This window comes from Thunnus albacares, chromosome 3, assembly GCF_914725855.1.
Source record: "Thunnus albacares chromosome 3, fThuAlb1.1, whole genome shotgun sequence".
In the NCBI taxonomy this organism is placed as follows: Eukaryota; Metazoa; Chordata; class Actinopteri; order Scombriformes; family Scombridae; genus Thunnus; species Thunnus albacares.
In genome coordinates this window covers 16,899,852-16,927,089 of record NC_058108.1, presented here as the reverse complement: position 1 = coordinate 16,927,089, position 27,238 = coordinate 16,899,852, and the positions used below count along the sequence as shown (strand labels likewise).

The 27,238-nt window shown below is 38.6% G+C and overlaps 1 protein-coding gene across 7 annotated transcripts in view; it reads right to left on the bottom strand.

Annotated features, from left to right (window-relative positions):
• Positions 1-27,238, bottom strand: part of LOC122979333 (teneurin-3-like) — a 370,351-nt gene that overhangs the window by 103,937 nt on the left and 239,176 nt on the right. For all 7 annotated transcript variants that reach the window (XM_044346691.1, XM_044346690.1, XM_044346688.1 and 4 more), the window contains 7 exons: positions 22,574-22,747; positions 16,896-16,960; positions 6,903-7,022; positions 4,224-4,307; positions 3,593-3,717; positions 1,626-1,881; positions 1,114-1,215 (listed from right to left, as the gene is read on the bottom strand). In XM_044346691.1, the coding sequence (XP_044202626.1) occupies positions 1,114-1,215; positions 1,626-1,881; positions 3,593-3,717; positions 4,224-4,307; positions 6,903-7,022; positions 16,896-16,960; positions 22,574-22,747 (926 nt within the window). The remainder of the gene's footprint in view (positions 1-1,113; positions 1,216-1,625; positions 1,882-3,592; positions 3,718-4,223; positions 4,308-6,902; positions 7,023-16,895; positions 16,961-22,573; positions 22,748-27,238) is intronic.

Here is a 27,238-nt window from a genome sequence, read left to right as displayed (position 1 = left end):
TGTTTGACGCTCTGGGAACGAGAATGTGCTGGTGTTTGTGTGTGTGTGTGTGTGTGTGTGTGTGTATGTGCGGTCTGACCTAGCCAACTTTCAGGGACACATTAATTGAAAAGACCAGTGTATCGGGGACGGCTTGTCCAACTGGGGATAAAAGCTGTGTCCCCAGTTGTTAAAAGCTGATTTGGGTCAGTGGTTAAGGTTAGGGTTAGGCAAGTAGTGGTAATGGTTATGGTTAGAGTAAGTCTCCAGGAAATTAATGTAAGTCTATGTAATGTTCCCAAAGGTGAACTAAGTAAACACGTGTATTGTGTGTGTATGTGTGTGTGGTTATGACTTAAGTCACTTTCAGGGACACACACCAGACTTAAAGGGAAACCTCTGTATTTTTCAACCTGGACCATATTTTCCCATTTTGTGTCCAAATGACTAATGGGGGCTGCAAGTAATCCTTTGAGGCAATAGCACCTCATCAATGTCTGTCCTCTGAAAGTGCTTGTTTTTGCCATGGACAGGCTCAGATTGATATTATAAGTGTCTGACAACATTATGGAAACCTTTTTTTTTACCTTTTGCTTGACCTGGTCTGTTTGTTATGTGTCTAACCAAATCTTGCTAAAGGAGAAATTGTGTTCTGAAATCTCATGAGAGTTGAGTTGTTGTTGAAATCAGCTAAGTATTCAGCCATGACTTTGAAAATCTTTTAGATAAAACTAAGCTAGGGCTCAATACTGGACTGATTTCAAAAATTGTAGTCCTCATTAGTCACAAAAGATGTGAAAATAGGGTCCAGGTTGAAAAATCCTGAAGTTTCCCTTTAAGACCAGTTGATTGGGGATGGCTTGTGCAATTGGGGAAAAAAATTATATGCCCAGTTGATAAAACACTGATTTTTGGGTCAGTGGTTAAGGTTAAGGTAAGGGTTAGGTTTAGGCAAGTGGTGGTTATGGTTAGGGTTGGGGTAAGCCTCCAGGAAATTAATGTAAGTCTATGTAGATACCCCAAAAGTGATTAAGGTGAACCTGTGTTTGTGTGTGTGTGTGTGTGTGTGTGTGTGTGTGTGTGTGTGTGTGTGTGTGTGTGTGTGTGTGTGTGTGTGTGTGTGTGTGTGTTTACCTCGAGAGCAGTCGGGCCCCAGAAATCCTGGAAAACAGTGACATATTCCTGAGAGACAATCTCCGTTTCCATGACAATTCTGAGGACACTCCATAATGGACTCTGATTTGGAGAGGGAGAGAGAGCTGGTTTAAGGGTGCGAGTTAATTGGGTAGGTTGGCAACTGTATATCTTAAGAAATAAAACACACATACATACACACTGAGAGACTGGCCCTCTGTGGTCCCCGTAGTTAGAGCCATTCAATCTAATCAACACATTCTAACATCCAATTATCCTGCTGCCTTTCTCTCGCTCACTCTCTCTATCATGAACCATTGTTGGCTCTCTGCGTACCTAACTGGCCATTTCCCGTGCACACTGGTGGGTCTAATCAAGTGGGTAATGTTGCATGGATTGTGTGTATTGCATATTGTTTTACTTTGAAGTGCACTCGGGCACACTCACAGTATCTCACCAATAATTCCAAGACATACAGTATTCACTCCTACAAACACACTGCAGGGACTCACCTATAACAATAGTATTGTAAGACACTTGTTCTGTGTTGCGTCCGTCATTGTAAAACGCCAGATGCCAGATCCCTGTGTCCAGGTATTGGATGAAGCCAGCCTCGTGCACGTTCACTGAGCGTGTGTGTCGGGCTGCTCCCCCAGACTCCTCCTCATGTCCACCAGCTAAGTGTATATGTCCAGCATCCATATCACTGAGGGCTCGCTTGTCTTTGGAAATGAGACGACTGCCGTCCAGCAGCTCCACAAAGTCGTACTGGAAGGTGAACATTCACAAAAATGACAACATACCTTGAAGATATTTTATTACAAGACCATTTAGCTTATGATTACAAAAGTAACATTTAGAAAAAAAAACAATTAAGAGTTTGCAGGGTACCATACAGTAAAAAAGTATCTTTAGATGCAGTAATGTTAGCTTGTTAGCTGAGTAGCAACTATCTGCAACTAACCACCTCTTTCTCGTAGCTTTAGTGTTGATTAGCACAGTATTTGTTATATATTTGTTGTCTCAGTGGCAAAGGCCGAAGGACAGCAATGCTGGTAAATCCAACTGTCTGTTAGAAAACTACCCAGATCTATTACATTTAGTATGAATATACATGATCTTCAGTGGAATTAGATTTTGATGACCCTCTGATCTTTTCTCTAGAACCACGGTCAACTAAAAAACACTTTAATGACTGTTTTTTCTAGGAAATTTGCTCAGGATTATCCTGATATTTTTATCACACTTTTAGCCCTAGATTGTGGGGTGTAATAGGCATGCCTTAATTAGCTAGTGTGACTTTATGGTTTAATTTGATATTAGTTTTGTTCCTACTCACATGGAAGAGTGTAATTGATTCTGTCTTGTCTTGTTATTGCTTGTGTTTGAATGACATTTGAATCTAATATGCACAAACTTAGATGACCACAGAAAGCTGTAGCATCAAATATTATTAGTAGCTCATGCTACTGTATCACACGGCTTTCTGTAAAATGCTTTACTCAGCTAAGGGTGACAAGACTGGAAATCCTCTCTAAAAGAAATAATGGCAACTTAGATAGAATAGGTTATGACAAGGACACACACACCCCTGTCTATTATCTGAAGTGCTAACATTGAGCTGTGATAGGGGTGGCATTGTATAAAGCTGCCTTTTATAGATAAGTGGATTAGTTCTTTGATAGAAGACATGATTCATCACACAGAGATGTAAGTGTAGTCATTAAATGGATAGTTTAGGTTTGTAAGAAGCTTATCTGCTTCATTATGAACAAAGAATCCATAAAGCACTTGACCTAGACACACTTGCAAAGTTGCACAAGGGACTTGGGGTTTTGACATTTTAGGAGGCAGAAGTTGTCAGCACTTTTGGTATTTGTTAAAAACAGGAAGGCCAGGCGATTCAAGAAGGTTGAGGACAGCTTTATCTTGTAAATATATATGTATAATATATGCTTATTCACCACAGACCTCTAAACATACAGTCGCCCCGGTATTGATCCCAAGATTTCATTTCAGGGACCCAGATGAAAAGCATGCCCTTGCTTCAGTTGAAGTTTGTGCTGCTTAAATCTCATCTTCAACTGTGTTTTTATTTAGCAGCAGACTACTGTAAATAATTGTGCTGGTGGAAATCCCATTTCTCCATGGCTTCATCTTGTTTCTCTGTCTCATACTATATTTCATCTTATCTTGGTGTCTTGGCCCATGTCAGTTTTACAGCTTTACATCTACATATGCAGATATGCATCTATTGCACGCTTAAATGTTTTGACTGGGAATTCCTCTTACTCGCACACATTTGCTTCCATCTTTCTTTTCCTGTTCAGATTCTGTTGGGAGTTTCTCTTTGTAGGCTCACACAGTTTACATGTAGCGGTGCTTGGTAACTTAGGTTGGTAGATACTTGATAAAGCTTTATGAATAAATGAACTTGAACTTGTATGTGCATGCATATGCAGGTATCTGTACATCCTACCTGCGTGTGTGAGGGCGGTAGGCCTTTACGTCCATACACTCCAACAAGAGCATCTCTCTGGACAGAGATGTTGAATTTCAAGAACTGTGGTTGGTCAATATATAGCTGGGACCTCCAAAACACACCTTGGATAAAGGCGACAACAAAAAAGTAGGGGTTGAAATCAGTGATTTAAATATTTGAACACTCTCCGATTCATGTCCAGAATTTTCTCCTCTGTATCGCCTATAAAAATCAATATAGTTACTGTACTCACACATAAAAAAAAGAGATACTCCACACTCACAATATGAGGACATATTTCAATTACTGTATCATATAATTATTTTACATTAAAACTGTAGCATTTCTGTTTTAATCAGCTAACTGAAAAGTAGTAAATTTAATTGAAATGTTTGGAAAGTTAGTGAGAATAAACTTCATCTGTAGTTTGCATTCTAGGTATCCAAATTATCCACAAAATACAGTCATTATGCACAATTCTTGCGATATGCAAATATCATTCAGTTATACTTGTACTAAAAAAATATATAATGCATTAATTAGTATTATTGTTAGTAGTTGCTTCACAGTGGTGTAGTGATATGGCATGACAGGCCTGTTTGTATGTGTGCATGTGTGTATGATTAACCTGGTGGAACATCTTGTATGGTTCGTCTCCCCACATCCACCTCTCCCGTGTCTATGGTGTTGTTCTCTAGAAGAAACATTTTACCTGTAGAGAGAAAAACACAGAGACACAACGTTCAGGAAACGTAAAGGATTCTTTTTCTTCTTTTTATCCATATAATTGTATTTCTGCAATGGCAAAAATATAATTTAACACTAAGACAGGGGTGTATCAGGGTGCTGAAATCTGCAGACAAAAGATTGACCTTGGATGCAGACACTGTTTTTTCTGGTCTTGAATATGAATGATACACACAGCATCTGATCATCAAGTTACCACATGGGCTCATTTAAGTGTCATATTGAAACTTAAAATTGAAATGTCAGCCTGACCTAAAAAGTGTTGAGGTTCCTTGTCATGAATACAACTAAACTGCCATTTATGAAACATATGGACACCTGCTTTCATAAATACCATATGTCCTGGTTTATGTGTGACATTTTAGGAATCTTTTGAGTTCACAGTGTGACCCCTGCACTGAGTTGCAATATGGGTTTGTAAGAGATGTTATTTCTGAACAGGGATGACAGATGACTCATAAGTCTTAACTGTAACTCTGCAACAGTCTGTTTTATGAGAAGTTACTAACCCGAGTTTGCATGGCCACCAGTTTAATGACTCATTTAATACTTTATGTGACAAAACATCTGGTAAATATTAGGCGACTCAAACAATAAGGTTTGAGAAACGTTCTGTTTATGGTTAAATCAGAAAAACTGTTGAAAATGACACCTCACTCACAGTTACCTTGAGTTGGGATTTAAACCTTTGTCATTGTAATTAAATGTAAGAAGACTTGCTTTTATTCAGTGCATGCACTATTGCGCTGGAATGGTTACATCGCTGTTTAAAGTTTGTAATTTCATAGGCCCTTCCTGTTCATAACATCACACTTTAACAGCTGAAGTCATGACATTTGGGTATTAAACCAACACTGACTCAGTGTGTGTCTGTGTGTGTGTGTGTGTCGTTACATTAATATGAGCTGCAACATATGACACACATCTCTAAGCGCAGCTCAAATACACACACACATCCATCGCTCTTTCTCACACAACACACTTGCACTACTGGCCTTTCTCTCTTTCACTCAATGTTACGGGTAATTAATGGTCTTGTAATAGAAGTCCTAATATTCCTAATTGACACACAAATGTCACAGCAGGAGAACAATTGGTTTTTAACATCTGCAGCAGCCAATAAGAACTAACCCTGTTCAAGAGAGTTACAACATATTTCTGCCTCTTCTTCATTCTTGATTCTTTATTTGAGAGCAAACTACTAAGTCTTCTTGCCCTGAGAGTCTGATTCTGAGTCCCTCTACTCACTTTTTATAAACGTTGTTCATCTCTTGAGAAAGCTGACCTGCTTTGAGTTCATATGACACTATTTAAACTGTGAGTCTTCTAATGTTGGCAGCTCTGGAGCAGCTGAAGGTTCAGTCTCGTGAAAGCATCTTGAAAGCTTTGTCAATGAAAAGGAAACATTTAAAATTTAACTCTCCCTTTCTACACTTTTTTAAGCTTTATAACTTCCAGAAAATGTCCTGCTTTGATGTGTAGTGTCCCCCTCACTCATCTCTCTCTCACTCTCCATCCAAGTCTGTTTCTTCGTTTGTGAGGAAACAAGAGATGAGCAGAAAGTGGAAGGAAAGACAGCACGGAAGGAGGAAAAAGCAAGAGACAATGAGTGAATGATGGAGACATTAAAGAGAAAAAGAGTGAAAGGTAGAGAATGACCAAAGAACAGATTTTGATGTGTGTGTTTGTGTGTGTGTGTGTGTGTGTGTGTGCGGTTTAATAAAGTCTTGATTGACAGGATGAAGTCACCTTCACATGGCCAAGCAAGACTTTATCAAGGTACAACAACAACTTTTGCCCAACATCTTTACATTTTTATCCTGCATTGATTATTATGGTTTACAATGCATTACCAATAGCTCTGCTAACCTGTTAACCTCCCCTAACAAATAAAGTAAATAATCAGTACATTCATACAGATATGTAAATATAAAAACACATCCGTAAACATGTATTCTCAAACGAATTGCTGAATGATCATTTCCCACAGACAATCAATTAATCCTACGCAAATGCATCCACAAACATATTTTTTAGCTTCTTGCAAGAAAAGGAAGATGGGAGGTTATACATAAACAACAAACCTTGACAGGTTGGTTAGGCTTAGATTAGGTCAATATTCCTTTCAATGACATTAAATGTGGTGGTATAGCTGGCATCCTCCCCATTCCATTTCAAGACATCACAGAAACATCTTCAGCTCACATGGAGCTATCTGTATGTTTTGCCCATGTGCTCAGTTGGGTCTTTGCATTACCTTGTGCACTGGCACTGAACATAAATTGTCCTCTCCTATTAGTTGCATAATTATGCCTCATAATTGCAATAATTAGAAGACAGTGTTGTCTGCAGTGCTGCGTTATGAGGAGTGTGCAACTTCAACACTACAGCTAGCACAAGGAAAGGCATTTTGAGTGACTTCTACAGCATATTTCTGTTTAAGCTGAAATATGCTGCAAACTGGAACAAACACTTTTTTTGCCACTCAGAGTGAATCTTTATCCCGTTCTTTGTTCCTTTCCTGAAGAAAAGCCAAAAATGTGTTTCAGTAGGAACTCACCATTGTCTGTGGACACCATAAAGGTGTTGGGAGTCGTATCTCTTCCTGCTCCTCCGTTTTCAAATGCCCCGTATCCATCACTCTCCTGAAGCTGCCAGTTGAGACCAAACAGGTGCATAGCTGGAGAGATGAGGGGGGGAAGAGAGAGGAGAGGGAAAGAAAACACAGCAAGAAACGGACAGGACTGTTAATACAGTGTGTAAAATGAAAAGAGAGCAAAAGTAATGCAAAGGATAAAGGAAAATTAGGTGATGAAATAGGAAAATGGTAAAAAAAAATGATAATAATTTATGTCTATCTGGGTCACAGAATAACAAAAGGAGAGAGATATGTGAATGTGTGCGTGTGTGTATATGTGTGTATACACTCAGGGCAATGCTAAGTGTACTGAGCATTAACGGCAGCGTTCAAGCTTAAGGATGTCCCGTTGTCACAACAATACAGTGTATAGGACAATTCTGAGATAGTAGAGAAAAAACGTCAAGGCAAATTTTGAAATAGGTGTTATTTGGATAAACTGACCACATATGGGAAGCTAAATGGCAGTTTAATCTTTGCCATGATGCCATTGCTACAAGTGTTATGCTGAATTTAATGACCCATCACATTTTGTGACCTTCCCTGATATTCATCTCACTCCTCATGCCTAAACAAACCGAACCAACACTGCAGCTCACAGAATCTAATGAGTTACCAAATACAGTGTATCACCTGTTGGTGCAAATGCATTCTGGGAAACCCAGTCAGCTCCTGATGTAGCAAAAAGCCTACAGTCAAAAAATGCTGAAGTGGCTGAAAAACACCGGGGATAAAGCAAGTAAGCCCCCCGAAGTAAGCCACAGTGGAGAAAGGGGAGATGTGTCGGGCTGCTGCGTCTCTCCTGAGTTTTGCTCATTTATGTAGTTTATCATTTTGCTAGCTAACTTGACGCTGCATTTCTGGAAAGCTAGCTAGCCAACGTAAACATCTCTCTCTCTCTCTCTCTCTCTGTAAATGTACATTAGTTGTCAGATGCTGTGTTGTTATGCTGAACATCCTTACTGACATTCAGGGCACAAAATTAGCACCAGCCAAATATTGGTAAAATATTCAAGTGGCTGGTAGATTTGCTTCACTCACCAGCCAAAAACAATGGTTATCTATTGAGTGGCTGCAAGGTATACTATCCTGCAAAAATGGCGGCGCCGCCCCAGAATTCCGTGTAGCCTAATAATGACTTGAGATATAGGGAACAGGAGAACGTTAAAGAAGAAGTGCAATGTATTTCACCAATTTTCTGCTTTCAGCTGCCATTATTGTTAGGCGTGATCATTATGCATGGCTGCACATTGAAAACAGCACAATAACCCAACTTTAGATAAACCATCATCACAGTGATATCTCAGTCATCATTATTAAACATCAGAAGGATGATTAATGATTCATTTTATAGCGCTCATATTGAAACAGACTTTACAAACAGGCTTCACAATTTAAATTAAAATGGAAATATTATTGATACGGGGAAATAACACCTTGAGCGTAAATAAAGAGTGATAAAAATTCATCACTTATAAATCAATTAAAAGTTTATAAATGCACCTTTGATTGACATTTTACCAGGAGGCAGTGAAGGCTATAAGAATAATAACATAAAAAAAACAACCTCAAAACAGATGTAATAACAGAGCATTTTATTTTGAAACACTGCAGTCGTTTTATGCATCTGATCTTGTTAAAAACACCTCTCCTTTAGAGGGGGGCAGCAGTAAGGATACAATGATGAGACTGATGTACAGAAGAACTCAAAACAGATTTAAACTATGAAGCTGCATCATGTTTAATATAAAATTAAGTGCTGAGAACTTCAGTGGTGAACCAGAGTGAGTCAATAAACTGAAAACAAAGTTATTAAACTATATTTATTATGTGGAATGAAAAAAAAACAACAACATCAATTCGGGACAATGGTTGATAAGTTTGGGACAGTTGACAGTAAAATTGGGGACAGTTGTGGGACACTGAGGAAAAAAAGTGAATATCGAGCCCTGGTTAACAGTATGCTTTTAGAAACATGAATAACATTTACAATGCTCTCAGGCTAGGTACTCAAAATAAATGAGCAACTGCGCACACACACGGACACACACACACACACCAGTACCCTGGGATAGATAGAGTGGAGTGTGTAAGCATCAAAGGAAGCCTCCGGCTGCTAATCTGACATAGCACAATACAACGCTCATCTCTACCACCGATGTGTTTTCTCTCCTTCTCTTTCTGTGTGTGTGAGAGTGTGTACGCACCCTTGGGCTTGTAAATCATCTGCTCACTTGCTATCTCCCTCCTTCTCCTCTTTTCCAGACAGAAAAGAAACAACATCCAGACCCTATTCACCATGACACCTCCTCTAACTTTCATTCACCTACATATATTCTGCATGGCGTCTGCTGAATTATGCTGTCTGATGAAGAACTGCACAGCTGATGTGGCATTTTATAGAATGAAGCAGCAGAGGGTTTTGGTTTTCTACTTTGCCTCGTCAATCCAACAGAATTACACACAATTTAATATTGTAGGCTGTAGTCTGGGTTTACACACATCTCAGCCAAATGTTTCCAGTCTATACCTGGGGATAATTAGACACAATTCAAAGTACAATTGACCTGAGCAGACCCAGAGAGAGAACACCAACACCGGCAGCAGCATGATGCTCCATCAATTAACAAGCAGCCATGGTCAAAACAAGTGTCATTTTTCTCCTGTGATGATTATGAAGCACCACATGATCACAGCTGATGACCAATCCGCTTGGATCCACTATCCACTGATATTAGTCATAATGACACAAAAAATCCCAGACCTGCAACAATATGACGGCACCCCACCTGGATCTGATTACAGTGAATATAATTTGGACCTGACCTGGTCTCAGTTCCTAGGAACCAGGTGGACCAGTCTAGTTTAAAGTCCCTCTAGCAAACCTAGAAACTGCAATGTTACACTCCCCAAAAAGTGTTACAAAGAACTACATACTGACCATTTTGTTAAATATGAAGTTTGTCCTGAGGGTGACCCTGGAGGAAAGACCACTGGTTAATTAAAAATGAAAGGGTTTCAAAATAGGATAAACTGTAGCAGAAGTGATCAGTAAATTTCATGGGAATGATATGCCCATTAGATTTTCATATTTCGTGCAAACACATTTTAGGAGAGATCCCCAGTGTAACAGCCAATACTTAAAACTCCAACATATACCGTTTAAGATTTATGCCTCATTTTCTTTTTGCTCACCATCAAAATATCTAAAGTGATTTAGACTTTTGAAGTAGCTGTAAACTGTAAAGTTACTTTAACCTGTCCTGTGAGTAAAAATCATCAATGTTCAATTAACTTTTAATAAAGTAGTGAAACATATTTCACAGCATGTTTGAGAAAAAAAGTGAATGTCCAATGTGACATGTTTTGTTTAATTTTGTCATTTATATACTACGTATCTTGGTTCATTTTGTTCTTTTTTATTACATCATAAAACCACCTTTCATTGTCACTAACAGTACAATAATACTAAACAACGCTGAACTGTTGAATTTATCAATCACATTCACGTGTTGCATGACCATACAGTTCACATTTTATGCAGTGGGACAGTGCTGAACCTAACACAATGCAACTCAGAGAACTTATTAACATAGTAACATAGCAGTTCACAGAGCTTTCTAAACTGTCTGTTCTGTAAAAGAGCCTGCAGAAGGCACTGCCAGATCATACACATATGGTCAGCTATGGTATTTGAATCATATCTGATTCAGAACGCAACTACAGTACCAACATAAGTGATAGTGATATAGTGATAGCTGTTATCATAAGCCAATATTCAGTGTCCTCAAATTAGATTGTTTTTATGTCAAACAAAACAAAGGATCAACCCAACCCTAACCCTAACCCTAACACCCTAACCCTAACCCTTCCCTAATAAGTTTAGGAGCCTCTAAAAAGCAGACACACCACTATGGGACATCAAAATAAAACACACAAAACCCTGATTGTTTTCCATCTGAGAGAAGTTTGATGAAGAGGTCCATGTTCCATGACAATACAGTACGTGACACAGTGATGCTACACAAATCAAAAGCAGTAACCTGTTTGTGTTGGTTTAAAATGGAGAAACCTTTCAGGGTCCCTGGACTGGACTCCTCACACAGCAGATATTACACAGAGTCATGTCAAGGACCAATTACTGATTCAACATGGGAATATTTAGTGAGAGAAACCCCTGTCGTGCCCCCCCCCCCCTTACCCCCAACTCACGTACACACATATACACACACACATGGATTCTGCACACATGCACACCTCTTTGCCTCATTAAATTAGAGCCGTGCTGTGCCAGCCTGTTACCCACAACCCCTCCTGGTGAGGACAGGAGCAAAGGGTCATGGGAGAGTGCTGGCTAATCGACAGGAGCCTGTATGCATTTGTGTGTGTGTCTGTGTGTGTGTGTGTGTCTTTGTGATAAAGTAAGAGGATTAATGGCCATGGTAACAGTCATACAACATTGGTTCTCTCTATCAGAACCTTTTTAGGAAATTTGGAAATTAACAGAACATTTCAGAAAAAAATGGTTGTGTATTTAAAGAAGGTAAAAAAGTCAGTTTGAAAACTTTAAAGTCATATATATTCTTGGTACATGGTAATGAGGCTAATATCAACTATACATACATGCATCACAGGGGGACAGGTTGCTATCAATTCCACAATATTTCCCATCTTTCATACAAACTAATTGGTTTGTAAATTTGAAGCTGTGATAAGAAGCGGTGCTGGAAACCATCCTGTGGAAGCTTTCTTAAAAACTCCTTGCAGCAGGTGAACCACTCGGATCGATGGAAGATGAAGTATCCTACTGTGTTCAAAGCAGGGCAGGAATCAACAACCCAGCGAGCACTATCAGCCTTTACTGTGTCCGTCCAGAAGAGCAAACTGATCTGAGTTCACTGAGCGGGCCTGCAGCAGCCTGATCCACCACTTGAAAGGCAAGAAATGTGTTAGGAACAAAAGATGTTGTTTATGGATGAGGCTGAATAAGCTGTTAAAAAAGTCTCATCCACTAAAGAGAGTATACTAACGATGTGAGGCAGCTATAACTGCTGACAGAACAAATGTTCCCATCACATAATGAGTCTCTATATGTCCGTGGTCCACCCACACAGGTGTTTTCACATATGTTGCCTGATTAGTGTGGGTGTGTAAAGACTACACTTAAAGACCATTTTCATAGCAGACATAGTATTATTATAACTAATAGCAATAATGATAGCCCTGTTCCAATTAAGTGACCCAGGAGGCCATTCCAGTGGGGATGCAAGCATGAAACTCCTTGTCAAATTCCACCTTTATCATCTTGATTTCTTGTAGTTAGGTGACCTGTGCTCTACCCAACAACAACCTGAGGAGATCTCTGATCAACCAGAACAACACTGTGTGTGTACAGGACCTTCAAAAATCATTTTACATTTCTCAAAATCCTATTTTCATAGGACAAGCATTCATTTAGATTTTAAAAGATTAGACATTAAAACACACTTTTATACTATCAATGAGAAAGATGACCCTGAATCATGTGACAGTTATTAAACTATGTACATTTTTTCTCTGACCATGAAGATGTTTGCACCACTCAGAAACGATGTCTGTTCTTCTGGAGTAAAACTAAAAAACATATAACAGTTAAACATCATTATCAACATTTACTTAAGTATTAAATTGCAGTATGCTTTTAAATCCAGAACCAATTCCATAAAGGACACATTTAAATCAATATTTAATTCAGTTCATCTGAAGAACACAAATACTCAACCCCATATCTCTGCCCCTGAGCTATGTTTTGGACATAAATGCTGAACAGCAGGAGTGCTACAAGAGAGCAGTGCTTTGCATTTATGACACAGTGTCCTTGTTATTTCACAAACTACTTACATGGCAGATTCATAAGAGATTAAAATCAACCTCCTCTAATTATTACAAATCATTATGCTGCAGCTCTCGAGGTGATACTACACCCATGGTAGTATAACTTAGGCCTGCATGCAAATGTTCCAAATGCAGAGATAATAATAACAAAATAATTCCTGGAAAAATTGAAACTAAGCAGTGTATCCTTATTATTTGACCTATTTTGACTCACACTGATAGGGCTAATCAGATGAAGTGGTTTTAGTGAAATGTGAGGGGAGAAAAATCGTCTCTGCAAAAAGTACCGGACCAAAAAAAGACTTGAATTGATGAAGTTTAGAGAATCATTAACAACAACAATCAATCAACAGCACATCCCAGTGGGAGTCACGAAGACACTTGCATTGTAATGGCTTTACTGAATAAAGATGTAACAGGTCTTGTAGCTGCTGAGCATTTGTTTGATGCAGGGCCCTGTTTTATGGTGTACAGCTTGGCTCAATTAGTCACAGAGGAAGGTTTTATATGTGTACGTTTGTGTCTTTGTTAATACGATCTTGCCTAGTTTAGCATATAAACTCAGTGACCAGAAAAACAGCCACTCCACGTCTACAGAAAGAGTTATACGCAGGTGTATCCAGCAGCTCCACACTTGTTTTGCATGTCAATTGTTTATTAAGAGTGGGCTCAGAAAGTAATCTTATCGACTTTGGTAAACTGGGGGGTAATGGGTGCCAAGAGGGCAGGTCTGAGTCACTTTCAGCCTGGAATTTTATATGTCAGCCATAAAAGTCAAGTCAACAATCAGACTAGACACAACTTAGCAAAATTTCACCATCTACTGTAGCTCAAACCTGAAATGAATATAAGTACTTTACAACTAAAGAGATATTAATGTTTTGGTCTGCCTTCTTAGGATGACACTGTAATACATTTTTCATTATTTATCAGATCTTAAGAACGAGAAAATAAAATCAGTTTAAGATGTCAATATAAAAAATAAAAAATTGTTAATGAGCTTGTTTTAGATTGGTGTATGTGCTTTCATTGAGATTTAGAAACAGCTAAAGCAGTAAACAATGGTTAGTGATGCACAGGCTACAGTAATAAACCATGTAAGAAATACTGGTGTAAAAAGTTAGTAAGAAGTTCAGCCCATATTTTTTCAACTGCCTGAGGAAATACAATCTTAAGTTTGCTTTGTTGATGAGGGAGTCTGCATGGTTATTCCATGTGTACTAAGAAACACACATATTTTAACAGATACATACATATTTCATGGATTTCTCACAGAGTGTTGTTAAAATCAGTGGTTGTATCGAGGTAGCTCTACTTGTGACTCTTCTATGAATTTTTCAAGATGTAACAATTAATCTTTACAGCTGTAGTGATATACAATCTGAAATGGCTCCATTTCATTTTGATGTGTTTTTTTTTTTTTTACTTTTCTCTGCTCTCCCTTAAACCTTTAAGCTTTATTTATTACATTTATATAGGAACAAAAAAGCTTTCCTCAGACATCAAGCCAAATACATCTTCCAGCCAAGACATGAGGGTAATTCAAGAGGAAACACACACACACATACATGAACATGAAATTGCACACAAGGGTACAAAGGCACTCACAGTATGATTGACACATATATACCCTAGAAAAAACACACACAAGAACAGGCATGGATCATATGTTGTCTGGTATGTCATTATGTCAGTTTGTCAAGGCCAAAGGTACACTGTGTGTGTGTGCATGCGTGCGTGTATGTGTGTGTCTGGGGTATATGCGTTTGCCAATCAAAACATGTGTGCCTGTGCACCCTTGATATGTTGCTCAGTGTGTGTGTGTGTGTGTGTTAATATCTTCCTGTGTGTTCTACTGCATCTCTAGTGTGGATAGCTGTGAGTATCTGCCTGTGTGTTTTTGTGTGTTCATTCATGTGTGTGAGACAGATTCATGTGAGTGTGTATGTGTGTGTGTGTGTGTGTGTGTGAAGAGTAAAATCCCAGGAAACTCTAAACAGATGCTTTGAGTAGAAAAAAAAAACATCTTTCTAGAAATGCTGCTGGGGGGAGCTCAAGATACACACATACACATCCACATAAATGGGCAGGCATGTAACAACAACCCCCCACCCCCCACCCCACCCCACCCCACACCCACAGACTAGCCTGTGGCAACAGATCTCCAAGTCCAAGGACCATCTGAGCTCCAATCATAATTGCTTCTGTTCATTGTGGGAATCGATGACCTTTAGAAAAAATACCACTCTTCCTCCCCTCTGACTCATTTTTTCTATCAGTCTTTCCTTTTTTTTTCTCTCTGGGCTTTTTAAAAAAATATCGCTTGCACACCATCTAAAAAGGAGCAAACTACCCTGACAGATCTTAAGCGGTGCAGGAGAGAAGAAAAAGCACTGAAGCATGTTTTGTATGAGCTGTAAATGCAAGGTGTCCATAGGGATTTTGAAGGCTAATACTAATTTGTTTTTCTTTTTGGAGTGAAGCCAGCACATACAGATATGTTGTGACTCTTCTCAGATTTCAAGTTCAAATTTGAGTACTTTCACCTCAAAAGTGAAAACACAATTTGAGTGCCCAGAAACAATATGTATTCCAAAATGTATTCTTAAAGCCCTCCTCATAGGACATTCTCCACTACTTTTATGCAAATGCAAACGCCTCCAGTGGGTCCAGTGAGGTTGAAGAGGTTAATGACTGCAGTGACACACTCTTACAATAAGAGTGTGAAGTCAAGTTCATCACAAAAGTAATGTTTGCTTTTGGGTTGACTGATGACTGTTTGGTCAAATTTAAAAATTAATTAAAATGTAATAAATTTAACTTTTTAAGTCTGTCTTAAAACAGCAGTCAGGAGCCCAAATGAACATTGAAATAGGTTTTTCTTACAATAATCATTCCTCCTGTTCATACCGTCCATTAGAAGATCCCTTCATAATGCTGCTACAATGTATTTCTGTGCAAAAATGATCTTTTAACAGTCAGTATGAACAGGAGGAATGATTACAACGAGGAAAACCTCTTTCACGGTTCATATAGACACCTGACTTGAATAACTGTGAGCCTATCTTTTAAGTCTTCTCAGTGGCTTAAAGGATCATTTTTCAGAGCTGCCATGTCTGTAATTACACTTGCATTCACCCACAATTAATTTCAACATAGTTGTATAACATAATTGGGCTGATCAAGTGGTCAGTGGTGAAAAGCACTGAACGTAGAGTTGCACTGGATTACTGAAGACATATACACACTCTTCCTTGCGTGCCATGAACTCTGAGTTATTACTCTGAGAAGATTCCGGCCTTTCATCAGCCCTGGAAGTCCTGCTGTGAACAAAGCATTCCTGCTATTTGAAGAACTACATATTTGTCCGTCATCAGTATTATGCAGGTTTCCTCTGATGAAGGGATGATCAGTCTCCTATATCAAACTTTTACTTTGTTACATAGAAATTCTGTGATTGAAAAATGATCATGTGACCCATTTTCCTGATTCTGACAGAATGATGTTCAAACTCTGATGGTACTGTTTGCTAACAATTCATCATATCTCACTCTAATGATGTTTCCAATGTGGGTTCCAGACATTTTACCATTAAATCTGCCTGAGATATTAGTCACATCACCCGTAGCACATCCTGGAAAACGGTGGTAATTCAGAAAGGGAGGAATAAGGCCTGGAGAAAGGAAAACCCTGGCAGTCTGGGTTATCTGATCGGCTCATACCACAGAGTGAAAACCAACAAGAATACAAGAGCGGCTGATGCAGAAAGACTCAGAGAGGGAAGAGAGCTGGACAAGATTGGAAGAGAGATGAGGAGGGATTAACATTGGACAAATCAGGGGAAGCACAAATAAAAGTCTCATTTGTCATCCTGTGCCTGGGCCAAACTAACCCTTTGGACTAATGTGTGTGCATATATTCACAGCAGTGATGAAATGTGTGTGTGTGTGTGTGTGTGTGTGTGTGTGTGTGTGTGTGTGTGTGTGTGTGTGTATGAGAGAGAGAGAGAGAAAGCATGTGTAAGAGTGTGTGTGGGCTTACCTATGCAGTAACAGAGCAGGACAGAGAGCAGCACAGACAGCCCTACTGCACTGAGGGCTGTACACCTAAAAAAAAAAAAGAAAAAAAAAAAAGAAAAAAAGATAGTTGTGTTACTTCCACCTTCTTCAGTATTGGTTTTGTCTTCAATTACCTTCACAATACAAAGAAACAACAGCTTCACAATTGTTTTGTTTTGAATTTATGATGACCTTTCAAAATACACTCCATTTGCATGTGATGTATGTAATGCCTTATGGCAATACATTTAGATCTTTCATGAGTAATCATCATCATTGTCATTGATTGATTCGATCTTGAATGTCTTCTGCACAAAAGGAGTTTTTAATTGCAGACCTGCCATCCCTGTATAAATTTTTGGAGTATCACTTTGGCAACCTAGATGCATCAGATGTGAATCACTGTTTGCACAATGAATTATTGTACATAATTACATATTGTGTACTTAATTTGCAATGGGAGGTATTTCCTTTCCTTGAAATTTTCCTAGAGTGGGCTAAGTTATAGACTGCCAACACACACACACACACACACACACACACACACCACTCTTTTCCCTCAATTCTCTCTTCCAGTATCTCATGGTGATTTTTCCTTTCTTCTTCCCCTCACTTCAGAGTGTCCTCAGTGAAAAGCTGGCAAGGCTACTTTTCGTGTGTAACGTTATGTGTAACCAGGGGCAGCAGGTGTTTCAGATTAATTAGTGACCTTGTTAATTGGCGACCGTCAGCCATATGCGTCTGTGGTTGTCTTAGTTACGACAGCTGTTAAAAACAGGACGAGAATACATAGCTGTCCTTGTGAATGCCTCTTAGGTATGTTTTGACATTGTAATGACAAACTAAACAATCTGAATCGTCTGTGGAGTCTTGTTTGAGGAAACGTATCTATCTAACTAACACTCAGTTGCATTCTGAATGTTGCTTGAAAATGTTGAAAACAGGAGGAGAGCAAGTGTTAACATGTCACATAGAAGAACTATTCAAAACTTTCAGATGTAAAAAAAGGGAAATGTTTTATTACGGGATTCAAACTCATACCATTGTGGGAAAATAAATGAAAGTTGGAAGACTATTCATTTGGGTGTTAATATACTTCTGGCCATATAGTGAATGTTTTGTATTACTGATAATCTATCTTGTGTTACAAATGAAGATTTAATCTGAAGCCTATATATAATGTGTTTATCATATTTACATGTAAACTATAACATAGACTTAAGGCTGCTAACATAAATAGATAATTATGTCTTAGTGACAAATCTGTGTTTAACAGTCGTATTTGTGTTGGAAACCAGTGACATACCAAAATGGTCTTAAGTGTATGGGCAGTGTGGTCATAAGTTGATCTGGCTGCCTCTTGTTTTTAAGAGATGGCTGGCTGTATGATGTATGAGTTGTTTCATGTTACACCTACAGCATGATACTGTGGTGATAATGACCAGCTTAAATACCAGCTTAATGTCTCGATTGGCTCAGCTCTATTTATCTCTTACATAAGTGTAAAAAAAAGACAATTGGCCTCTTTTTGTGTACCTTAAAGTAACAACTCATACCAGAATAGATGTCAAAATGCGTGCCTGCTACACGAAATGCATGCAGGTTGGCAGGTCATGTTTTCTGCTCCAATAATCTCCAATAATATTGCATTGTACAAAAATACAGCTGAACAATTAAAACAGTGAATACCAACAATGACGCACTATTATTATCAACCATAAAACCATGAGAAATTACATTTTTTTCATTGTTTGTCATACAATGATACAGTGATAGATTAGATAAATAATTACATTAGTCAACTACTTTCTTAATGCTGTTGGAATTGGTTATTTTCTAGGGTCATCTCTGAGGTTTCAAGTCTCCCTTTGTTGTACCTCCCTGGATGCTCTTGTCAGCAAGCTAGCCAAGTCTCACCAATTAGACAGCAGATGGCTGGTGATGGCCGCTGCTTTTGTGGCTACAGTTACTGCCAAGATGCAGTCAACTATTAGATGTAAATCAAAACTTCATAACCTTCTGTCTTTGATGTCACATGTCCATATAACCTGTGCGTTTGACATAATCTAGTGAGGTTGTTGTGGGATGTGAGTCAGTGCCAGCATGTAGCCATAGCCACAGTGACGTGCATGCTGTCAATTCATTAATTTATTCATTCATTCAAACCTTTATTCATACAGGGTAGGCCATTGAGAGAAAGCTCTCTTTTTCCAAGGACACCCTGATTACAATACAAATATAATATATAAGAAACAATAATCGGCAAATGTAAAAAGCAAATATGAACAGATAAGCAACAAGCAATATAAAATATAAGAAACAATAAAAGCAATATATAAAAGCAATGAAACACATAATATGGAACATTTTAAGGCGATAAAAGCAATATAGGCACATAAAAGTTAAAGCTCAATTAAAACACACACATCCACACTGCCCTGTGTCAGCTAAAAAAGATTTAAAATGATTAAAAGGGATCAGCTCGTCTAATTTTACTATCTTCTGCAAGTTGTTCCACTTGTGTGGAGCATAATATTTAAAAGCCAATTTCCCAATATCAGCGTTAACATGTTGATTTTTAAGGACCAAACAGTTTTGGGACCTAGTGCAGTGTGAAATTGAACAACAGTTAATAAGACATGTCAGGTACCCAGCTTTGTATATAAATAGGATGCAGTGCCATTCTCTTATCACTGCCAATGACTGCCACCCTCTCATAAAGAATACAACAATGTGTTCTAAAGCCATCCCCAGTTATGAACCTAAGGGTGCAATGAAAGATCACTTATTGGTGGTTAAGTTACTATAGCCAGTGATAAAGTATCTAGAGAGGATTAGGGCACATCATTATAGTTGTAGAAACACAGAAGAGAAATAAAGTCCTTGTTCATGCAAAGTCACATGAACGTCACTCCCATTCTTTAAGACAGATTTGGATGAGACTGCTAAAGCTAGTAAGCAGCTATGAGCCACACCAAAGTAAAACAGGTTCACCTAAAAACTGAAGTCTCTCACAGATGTTGCAAGGTTAACACACTGATTCGGACTGACACATCAAATTTTAGTAAAGTATCAACCTGACCACCTGATGTTATTTCCAAGCAAACATGAGAACTATATTCATACAGATAATATAAGGCTGATAGAAGCTTTGGATAGGTGATACATTCTGCCAATGTAAATGTGAAAATTACCAGTCATATCAAATGACATATTCATTGCTTCATCAAGAACAGTTTTTTTCCAGATAGAAATTGTCTCAAAACTGCATTTAGACCATTCTGGCATACTAAATCTCCACAATCTAGGATGTTTGATTAATTAGCTTAACTGCTGACTTCCCGTGTGATTCTATACTTCAGAACCCTGGAACCATGACTTAATTTTTCTTCTTACTAAATTACCACAGAGTAGCTGGAGGTGCCATGTTATGAAAGTTTGTGTGAAAATTCAAGTACTATAGGGCTAGGATGCTGTTAAGATCTATGTTCTGCAATAATGAGTCAGTCAGTAAACTTATAAATGCCTGTTGGCTTCTTGAACTTGAAGGACTAGAGATAGGGGAAGTACGGATGGGTGGGAAAATGGAGAAAGATAAGAGTAGGGCGTGAAGAAAGAAAAAGAAAGGGAAGCTGGATGGAAAAGGGAGCCAAAGGCATGAGGGACAAGGGACATGCTTGAAGAAGAGCAGTATATCTAAATGTCATTTGTAAAGGAGAGCATGTAAATGTTGACCAAAGAAAGTGAGGATATGTGCATGCACACTGCAACTACAGTACTGTATATACAATACACCAAATACATATTTGATACATACCGGTATATATATTTGATAATATTGTAATATACAAAGCCGACTGAATATACAGAAATGTGTTTCTTTTTCCAATTGTGCTGTAACATGGAATCCCACAAATAATGTTGCCAAAGGGACAACAAGGGAAAAGCCTCAGCAGAGGAGGATTTGAATCTGTACTGCCTCAGAAAAATAGGTTTCAAAAGAGTTTTTCACAGAGAGATGGGGTGATTCCTATAGCGACTGACCTATGAGAAACAGGGTTAGGGTTAGGGCTATTTTTTGCTGATAAGTCCCTTAAAAGGTTTTTACAGGAAAGAACTCTTTTGAACTTTGATTAAAGCAAACCGATTTCTGCATGATAATAGTTGTATATATTTGTAATAATGTATACAAATATAGGTCAATCAGATTTGAATCATTAAAGGGCATTAAAGCTTTATTAATCAATATTTTTGTATTAAAGTTCCTTTTAGCTCTTCAGAGCCTTTTCGCATTTTTGGCTCAGTTTTGGTTTTGCTGCCCTCAACTTTGTTGTGGTTCACACTCACTGCTTATCACTGCCATTTTCAGTTTACAATATACAATAATGTTTTCAGTGAAAAAGCACTGTACAGACCCTGTCCAGCAACAGACAAAAGTTAGCTGCTAGCTGGTGAACACAGTTGAGCATTTAGCAACTAAAAGCCAGATATTTTCTCAGAAGTTGATGGAGACTAAACCAGAGATAAAAGAAGAATATTATGAATATTGGACTGACATTCATCAGGTGGACACAAACACAAGTCCAAATGAATGCTAATGTTATTCAATGCTATGTTATTATTGCTTGTTGCACTGCCCCCATGTGGCCAAAATAAACAAATAAATAAAAACAATTAAAACTGCTTTAAAAATTTATGGTGCATCACTTTTGGCACTTTAGCTACACTAAAACAATAGTAGCACAGTGACAATAACAACTGGAGTGGAACCTGCTATCACTCCCAAGTTGAATGACAGACATTTTAATGACTAAACTAACACTAAACTAGAACTAAATCTATGTTATTAATGTTTTCCAACACTATCTTGCAGTTTGATGATGACAGAAAATGTATCCAAGTGGAACACAGTACATTAAACCATCATTGTTGCTGCCATATGTAAGGCTTTTGTTTTTTCTCATAAATATCAGTTTTCACTTCATTCAAGCAACATAGTGCCATGTGATAGCTAGGTGGCCTGGAACAATATCAGCCAAAGTCTAGCTAGCTAGATTACCAGTCATACTTCATTCCTGATGAATGATGTGCCAAAATCGTCCCAAGCAGTCTGAATGGCAATCCAAAGTCCTTACCCTGAATTTCTGAATTTGTGCAAATCTGGCCACCAAGTATAATAGGTGCTTCGATATCCTGGCAGCAATCTATTTAAACTTAACCTCCATTTGTGACTGGAAAGTAGGCTTTACTGTCCCAGCCATTGTTATTTGGCAGCAATTCTGATGTAAACCCAAATGAATTGTGCAAAAGTACTCGGCACCCCTTCAACTGACAACCCTTTCACTACTGGTGATGCTTGTCTTGGGCCATACATGCAGAATTCTGCAAGCAACAAGCAACTGAGTTCCAAAAATGACCTCATCTCTCAGCTGAAGTACCAGTCAAAAGTTTGGACACACTTTCTCATTTAAGTGAATGGGAAAGTGTGTCCAAACTTTTGACTGGTACTGTATATAAAGGGTCTTCCAGGCCTTGTATGAATCTGGTTTGTATCTTACCGATGGCAAATATCAAGCAGTATGATTTGTGGCTATGGCTGAACAGAAGCCCATAGTCCTGCGTGTACAGGTCTTTGATTTCTTCCCCCTCATTCCATCTTACCTCCATGAGCAGTACTTTGAGGATTTCTTGAACTTGAAGGCAGAGCGGGACAGGGTATTCCTTGGCAATGGCCTGGTGGGTGGGGAGTACACTGAGCCTGTTGCCATAGTGTAGCCGGGAGTTGCCGTGGAGAAGAGGGGGGTCGTGCCTGTACCTGTCTTAAAGAGAAAGTGCCTAGAGGGGAAGAGAGAAAAGTAGATGGAGAAATTAGTTATGGTACATTGGTTTTGTTTACATACATACAAAATTAACTGCAGTACACAATTTCATACTCTGTTGCCACCCCCCAGTGGCAGCATCAGGAATTTTGATGACAACTGCTGTGGGTGATTCCAGTAGACTGCACACCATATTCATGTTTGCAAACCCTACGCCCTATGTCCTGACAGTGACCCATCTTAGATATTGTATTTTTTATGGGCATTTTCTTTTTAGCACAGAGCGAGTGCATGGGCATGGCTTATACGGGTCTGTCACTTGTGGCTACTGAAGAGGACGGTGACATTTTAAAGTAACTTGGCTTATTTAACTCTCTAAGCTATGTTGATTAGAAATAAAATGAAATGAATGTCACTGTGGAGGCTTCTTCTACACTTACCCTTTGGCTACACTGGGCATATAACGTGAGCGGACTGTTTGCAGAGTGGACATGCTGCGTAATGGTTCTTTATGGTGGCAACACCTGCAGTGGACATACAGCGTAGGCTTGCAGAACTTTAAGGTCAAAACAAGACGTTGGATCTTGGTTTTGGGATTGTGTTTTCAGCTTTTGGACCCTGTGAAAACTGCCACATTTGTGTAATATGGGTAAGTTAACATCTACAGACTATGTATGTGAGGGATAATGTTACAAACAACCACCAGCTGATACTGGCAAAAGTAAACAAAGTAACTAAATGCAGACAGGGTGATACGACACCGAGGCGGAAACCCTGTTTGATACAAAGTAACCGATATATGGCTACTTATCAATGCAAATTATAAAATGACATGAAACAACAGGAAACAAGAAAAATAATAGAAAATCTCACAACCAATCTGCCAAAAGCTAGAGTCATTTATCCTGTATAGTTTAATTATTTAAAAATATAGAACATTATAGCTGTGTATGGCTCGTTTAAAAAAATTAAATAGAAGACAGGTCTATTGTTGGGCTTATGCGTTTTCACTCCATGGTGCATATGCATGACTTATGAGCTGCTCTCTGGCCTTGTGTAGCCACTTTCATTGATTATAATGAAAGCGTATGGTCGCAGCATCCACTCCACAAGTGGTCCACTTATGTTACCTGCCTGGTGTGCCAAAGTGTTAGAATTGCTTGAGTACATCATTAAAATGTAGCTTAATGTGCATTGAACAGTCAGAATTTGCAACTCCAGTTTCTTGATCCATTTTATCTACTTTTAGTGATGTCATGTTGCCAGATCTACTTTTGTGAGAACAATATTATTAAATCCAACAGAACTGATGGCCAGAGCAAGGCAAATAAAACTCAAGTTGTAATAAACTGTAGTTTTTCTTAAACAAGATCTGTTAAACTGAAATTGCAAATTTTCAGATCCCGATTTTTGGAACTGCAACTAACTTGCTCTATGATATGAGTTTTTTGGCTCACAGCATTTTAGTCAATGTTCTGCCTTCTCTGAGCTCATTATACTGTACGTATATGCAAAATAAATAGTCTATATTGTTATATTTTAATTCAATATTCTAAGGTTTCCTCCACAGGCTTTGCTACCCAATTACATCAGCCAACAGCCCTCTACAGTTTACACTGCTGATCTACAATATGCTGCTAAATGAAATATTCACTTTGACTTTCTTTCTGGTAAAAAAAATGTCTGATAGTATGTCCTGCTTTGTGGCTGAGAACATTGTATTTATCTCACCAATTCTGCATTGCCTTAAATGGGAATTGATGTGATCTGTACTTGAGATCTTAGTTTCAGAGTCTTAGTTAGCTCTAAGTTTGATTTGGATTAAACTTGAATAAAACCTTGTTTCTGTAATACCTCTGTGCTTTTGATATAGTTCTTTGCGGTCAATGCCCATGTTTCCGCAATATACAGACCTTATTTAAGCATGTCTTGTGGACAGACAGCGAGAAAGAAAATGAAAATGTATTGGATTACATGGAGGACATGTAGCCGGCCATTGCAGCGACATGATAGGCACTGCACTCAGCTGAGCGACTATAATACTCCCTCATAATCTCATACAGCTGTACACCAGTATGAGTCGCAATGTTTGTGACTCTCATACTGGTGCACTGTAGGTGTGTGAACAGTGGGGTGACAAATCTTTATTGTGCTTGTTAACTTGACAAATGAAGTCTGTAATATTCCCCTCTACATCTCTTCACTTAAGCATAACCACCTTCTGCTACCAATCCTGATTTATTTATTATCCGTAATTTATGATTATGAAAAGTAAAATGCAAGTTAATTTGAATATGTGTGTGAATATAGAAAAATCATTATTTATGGTATTTCTAAAAGAAGAGACAGAGAGGCATGCAGAAATACTATAATTACACTGATGATTATAAGCAACAAAAAAAAATAGTCTTGTAATTATAAAAGTTAGTCAATAGAAAACATTAAATGGATGTTGCTCTCAGAGCATACAGACAGTCTATATGTCATATCTTGATAAATGATAACTGGGAAAGTTCAGCGTTTAAGGCCTCAGATCTCTTATTGAGGTATCACTTTCTGGTTAACCTAAACATGAAGCTCTCCTTCAAATACTTCATGTGTTAGGACCCTGTTGGAACAAGCCAATCAAGGGACTGTATGTATAAAGACTGTATAAAAGTGGCAGTCCATCTGAAAGCCAAACAGTTCTTCTTTATCCCTATAAAGGCAGTCTTTGATCATTTCCACAGTGGAGAAAATCACTGGCACATACATGTATGCCTGCAGTAATTACCAAGGTCACAATGTCTAATTAATGACAGAACCCCAGCTAACGAGCATCTGTAATTACAATTAGACTGCTCTCTAACAAGGCTGTGTGATTAACAATTAGAACCCATTATAACAAGGGCCCTTCAATTAATACCTGCCTCTAGGCAAGATGTAAAGACAGAGATAGAAGACAGAAAAAAGAGAGAGCGGGAGTGAAGGGGAGAGACCGAACGAATAGAGGAGACGGGTAACAGAACTTCCGAGACACTCAGCATTACTGTTTCTGTGTGTGAGTTCAAGAAGTTAAAGCAGAAACATTTAATTAAAAGCATCAAGTCACACGAGTTAACAACAACCCAAGACAACAGAACATGCTGTATTTCAGATGATTTGGGATGACATTAGGGGGTCATAAACTCTTTTCTTTATGTGAAAATAACTGTATACACCAATGTAAAAAATTACAGCAATTACTTAATGTGATGAACACCATTTGAAGGTCTGAGGACACACATTAGTGCAAGTGTTGACAAGTGAAACGCTGTGGATGAATAAAATACTTGAGCGGTTCTCAGTGGTGCTCCTCAGGGCCCACAGCTGACAGTTAATGCCATTTACCTGGTGTCCCTGGTCTGGTGTAAATAGGTACCTGACTGGCTGGAGTTAACAGCCATGAGGACTCTGGGGATCCACTGACCTGGCATTAACATGCATCTCAGGTGATCCATGAATGGATTGTATCAATCCACCACACCATAAGCAAGCTCTGTGACCACACTGTAAATTAGAGCTAAAGCTTTAACAGTCAACATGCAGAAAGACGCAGTTTGAAAAACATCTGACTGACTAACTCCATCGAGTGGCAACCTCCGGGGCTGAAAAATGAAGTGCCAAAAACTGCAGTTCCTCAAATGGCCACTTGAGGCTGGCTCCAAAAACGAGTCAATCTCCAGAGACCCTCATGTTAATATGCCCAACTTAACAGCAGAAATAAACATGTTTACAGCCTGGTACAAACAACGGTTTTGGTCTCTGTATTTAATTTCTCCTTTCATGACAACTGTAAAAAACCTAATATTTGTGCTTTGCCGAATAATGTATTTGTAGTTGGGCACACCCCTACTGTAAACCTGGTGCATGGTCTTTGCAGTTTCTCACCTAATATGGCATTATTACTTTAATGGAGGAGTTTGTTTCCTCTGTCTACACGTTGTCTGCTGCTGTTTTGTTTTTTTTCCTGTTTGGTGGAGCAGAGGTATGTCATGGTGTGCACCACACAGCACTGCCAGAAACTAACACAAGAAGTGGAAGCAGCACCTGCAACATCATCATTTACTTGTTTTGAAGCACATCTTTTCCTCCTTATTTTTTACCTCAACCAAGAAAATTGGTTGCTGAAAATTCACATAAGACCTTCACAGGTGGCCATCATTTTGTTTCACAATTCCTGTGCACTAGGGAAAGACGTCACAGGTGTGTGCTCAATGATAACGCAGGATCAGATCATGATGTGGATGATGCATATTAATGCCAGGTATAAATGTAATCCGGCTAAATCATACCTAGGTACAATCTGGCTCTGAGGCTTGTGGACTATGATATAAATATATTTTTAAGCCTATTTTTATACCTTTATTGGATAGCGACATTTATGGGATGACAGGAAATAATGGGAGAGAGAGACAGGGAATGACATGCAACAAAGGTCTGATGCTGGAATGTCAAAATTTTTTAATAACCTTTTACGCCAGAACAT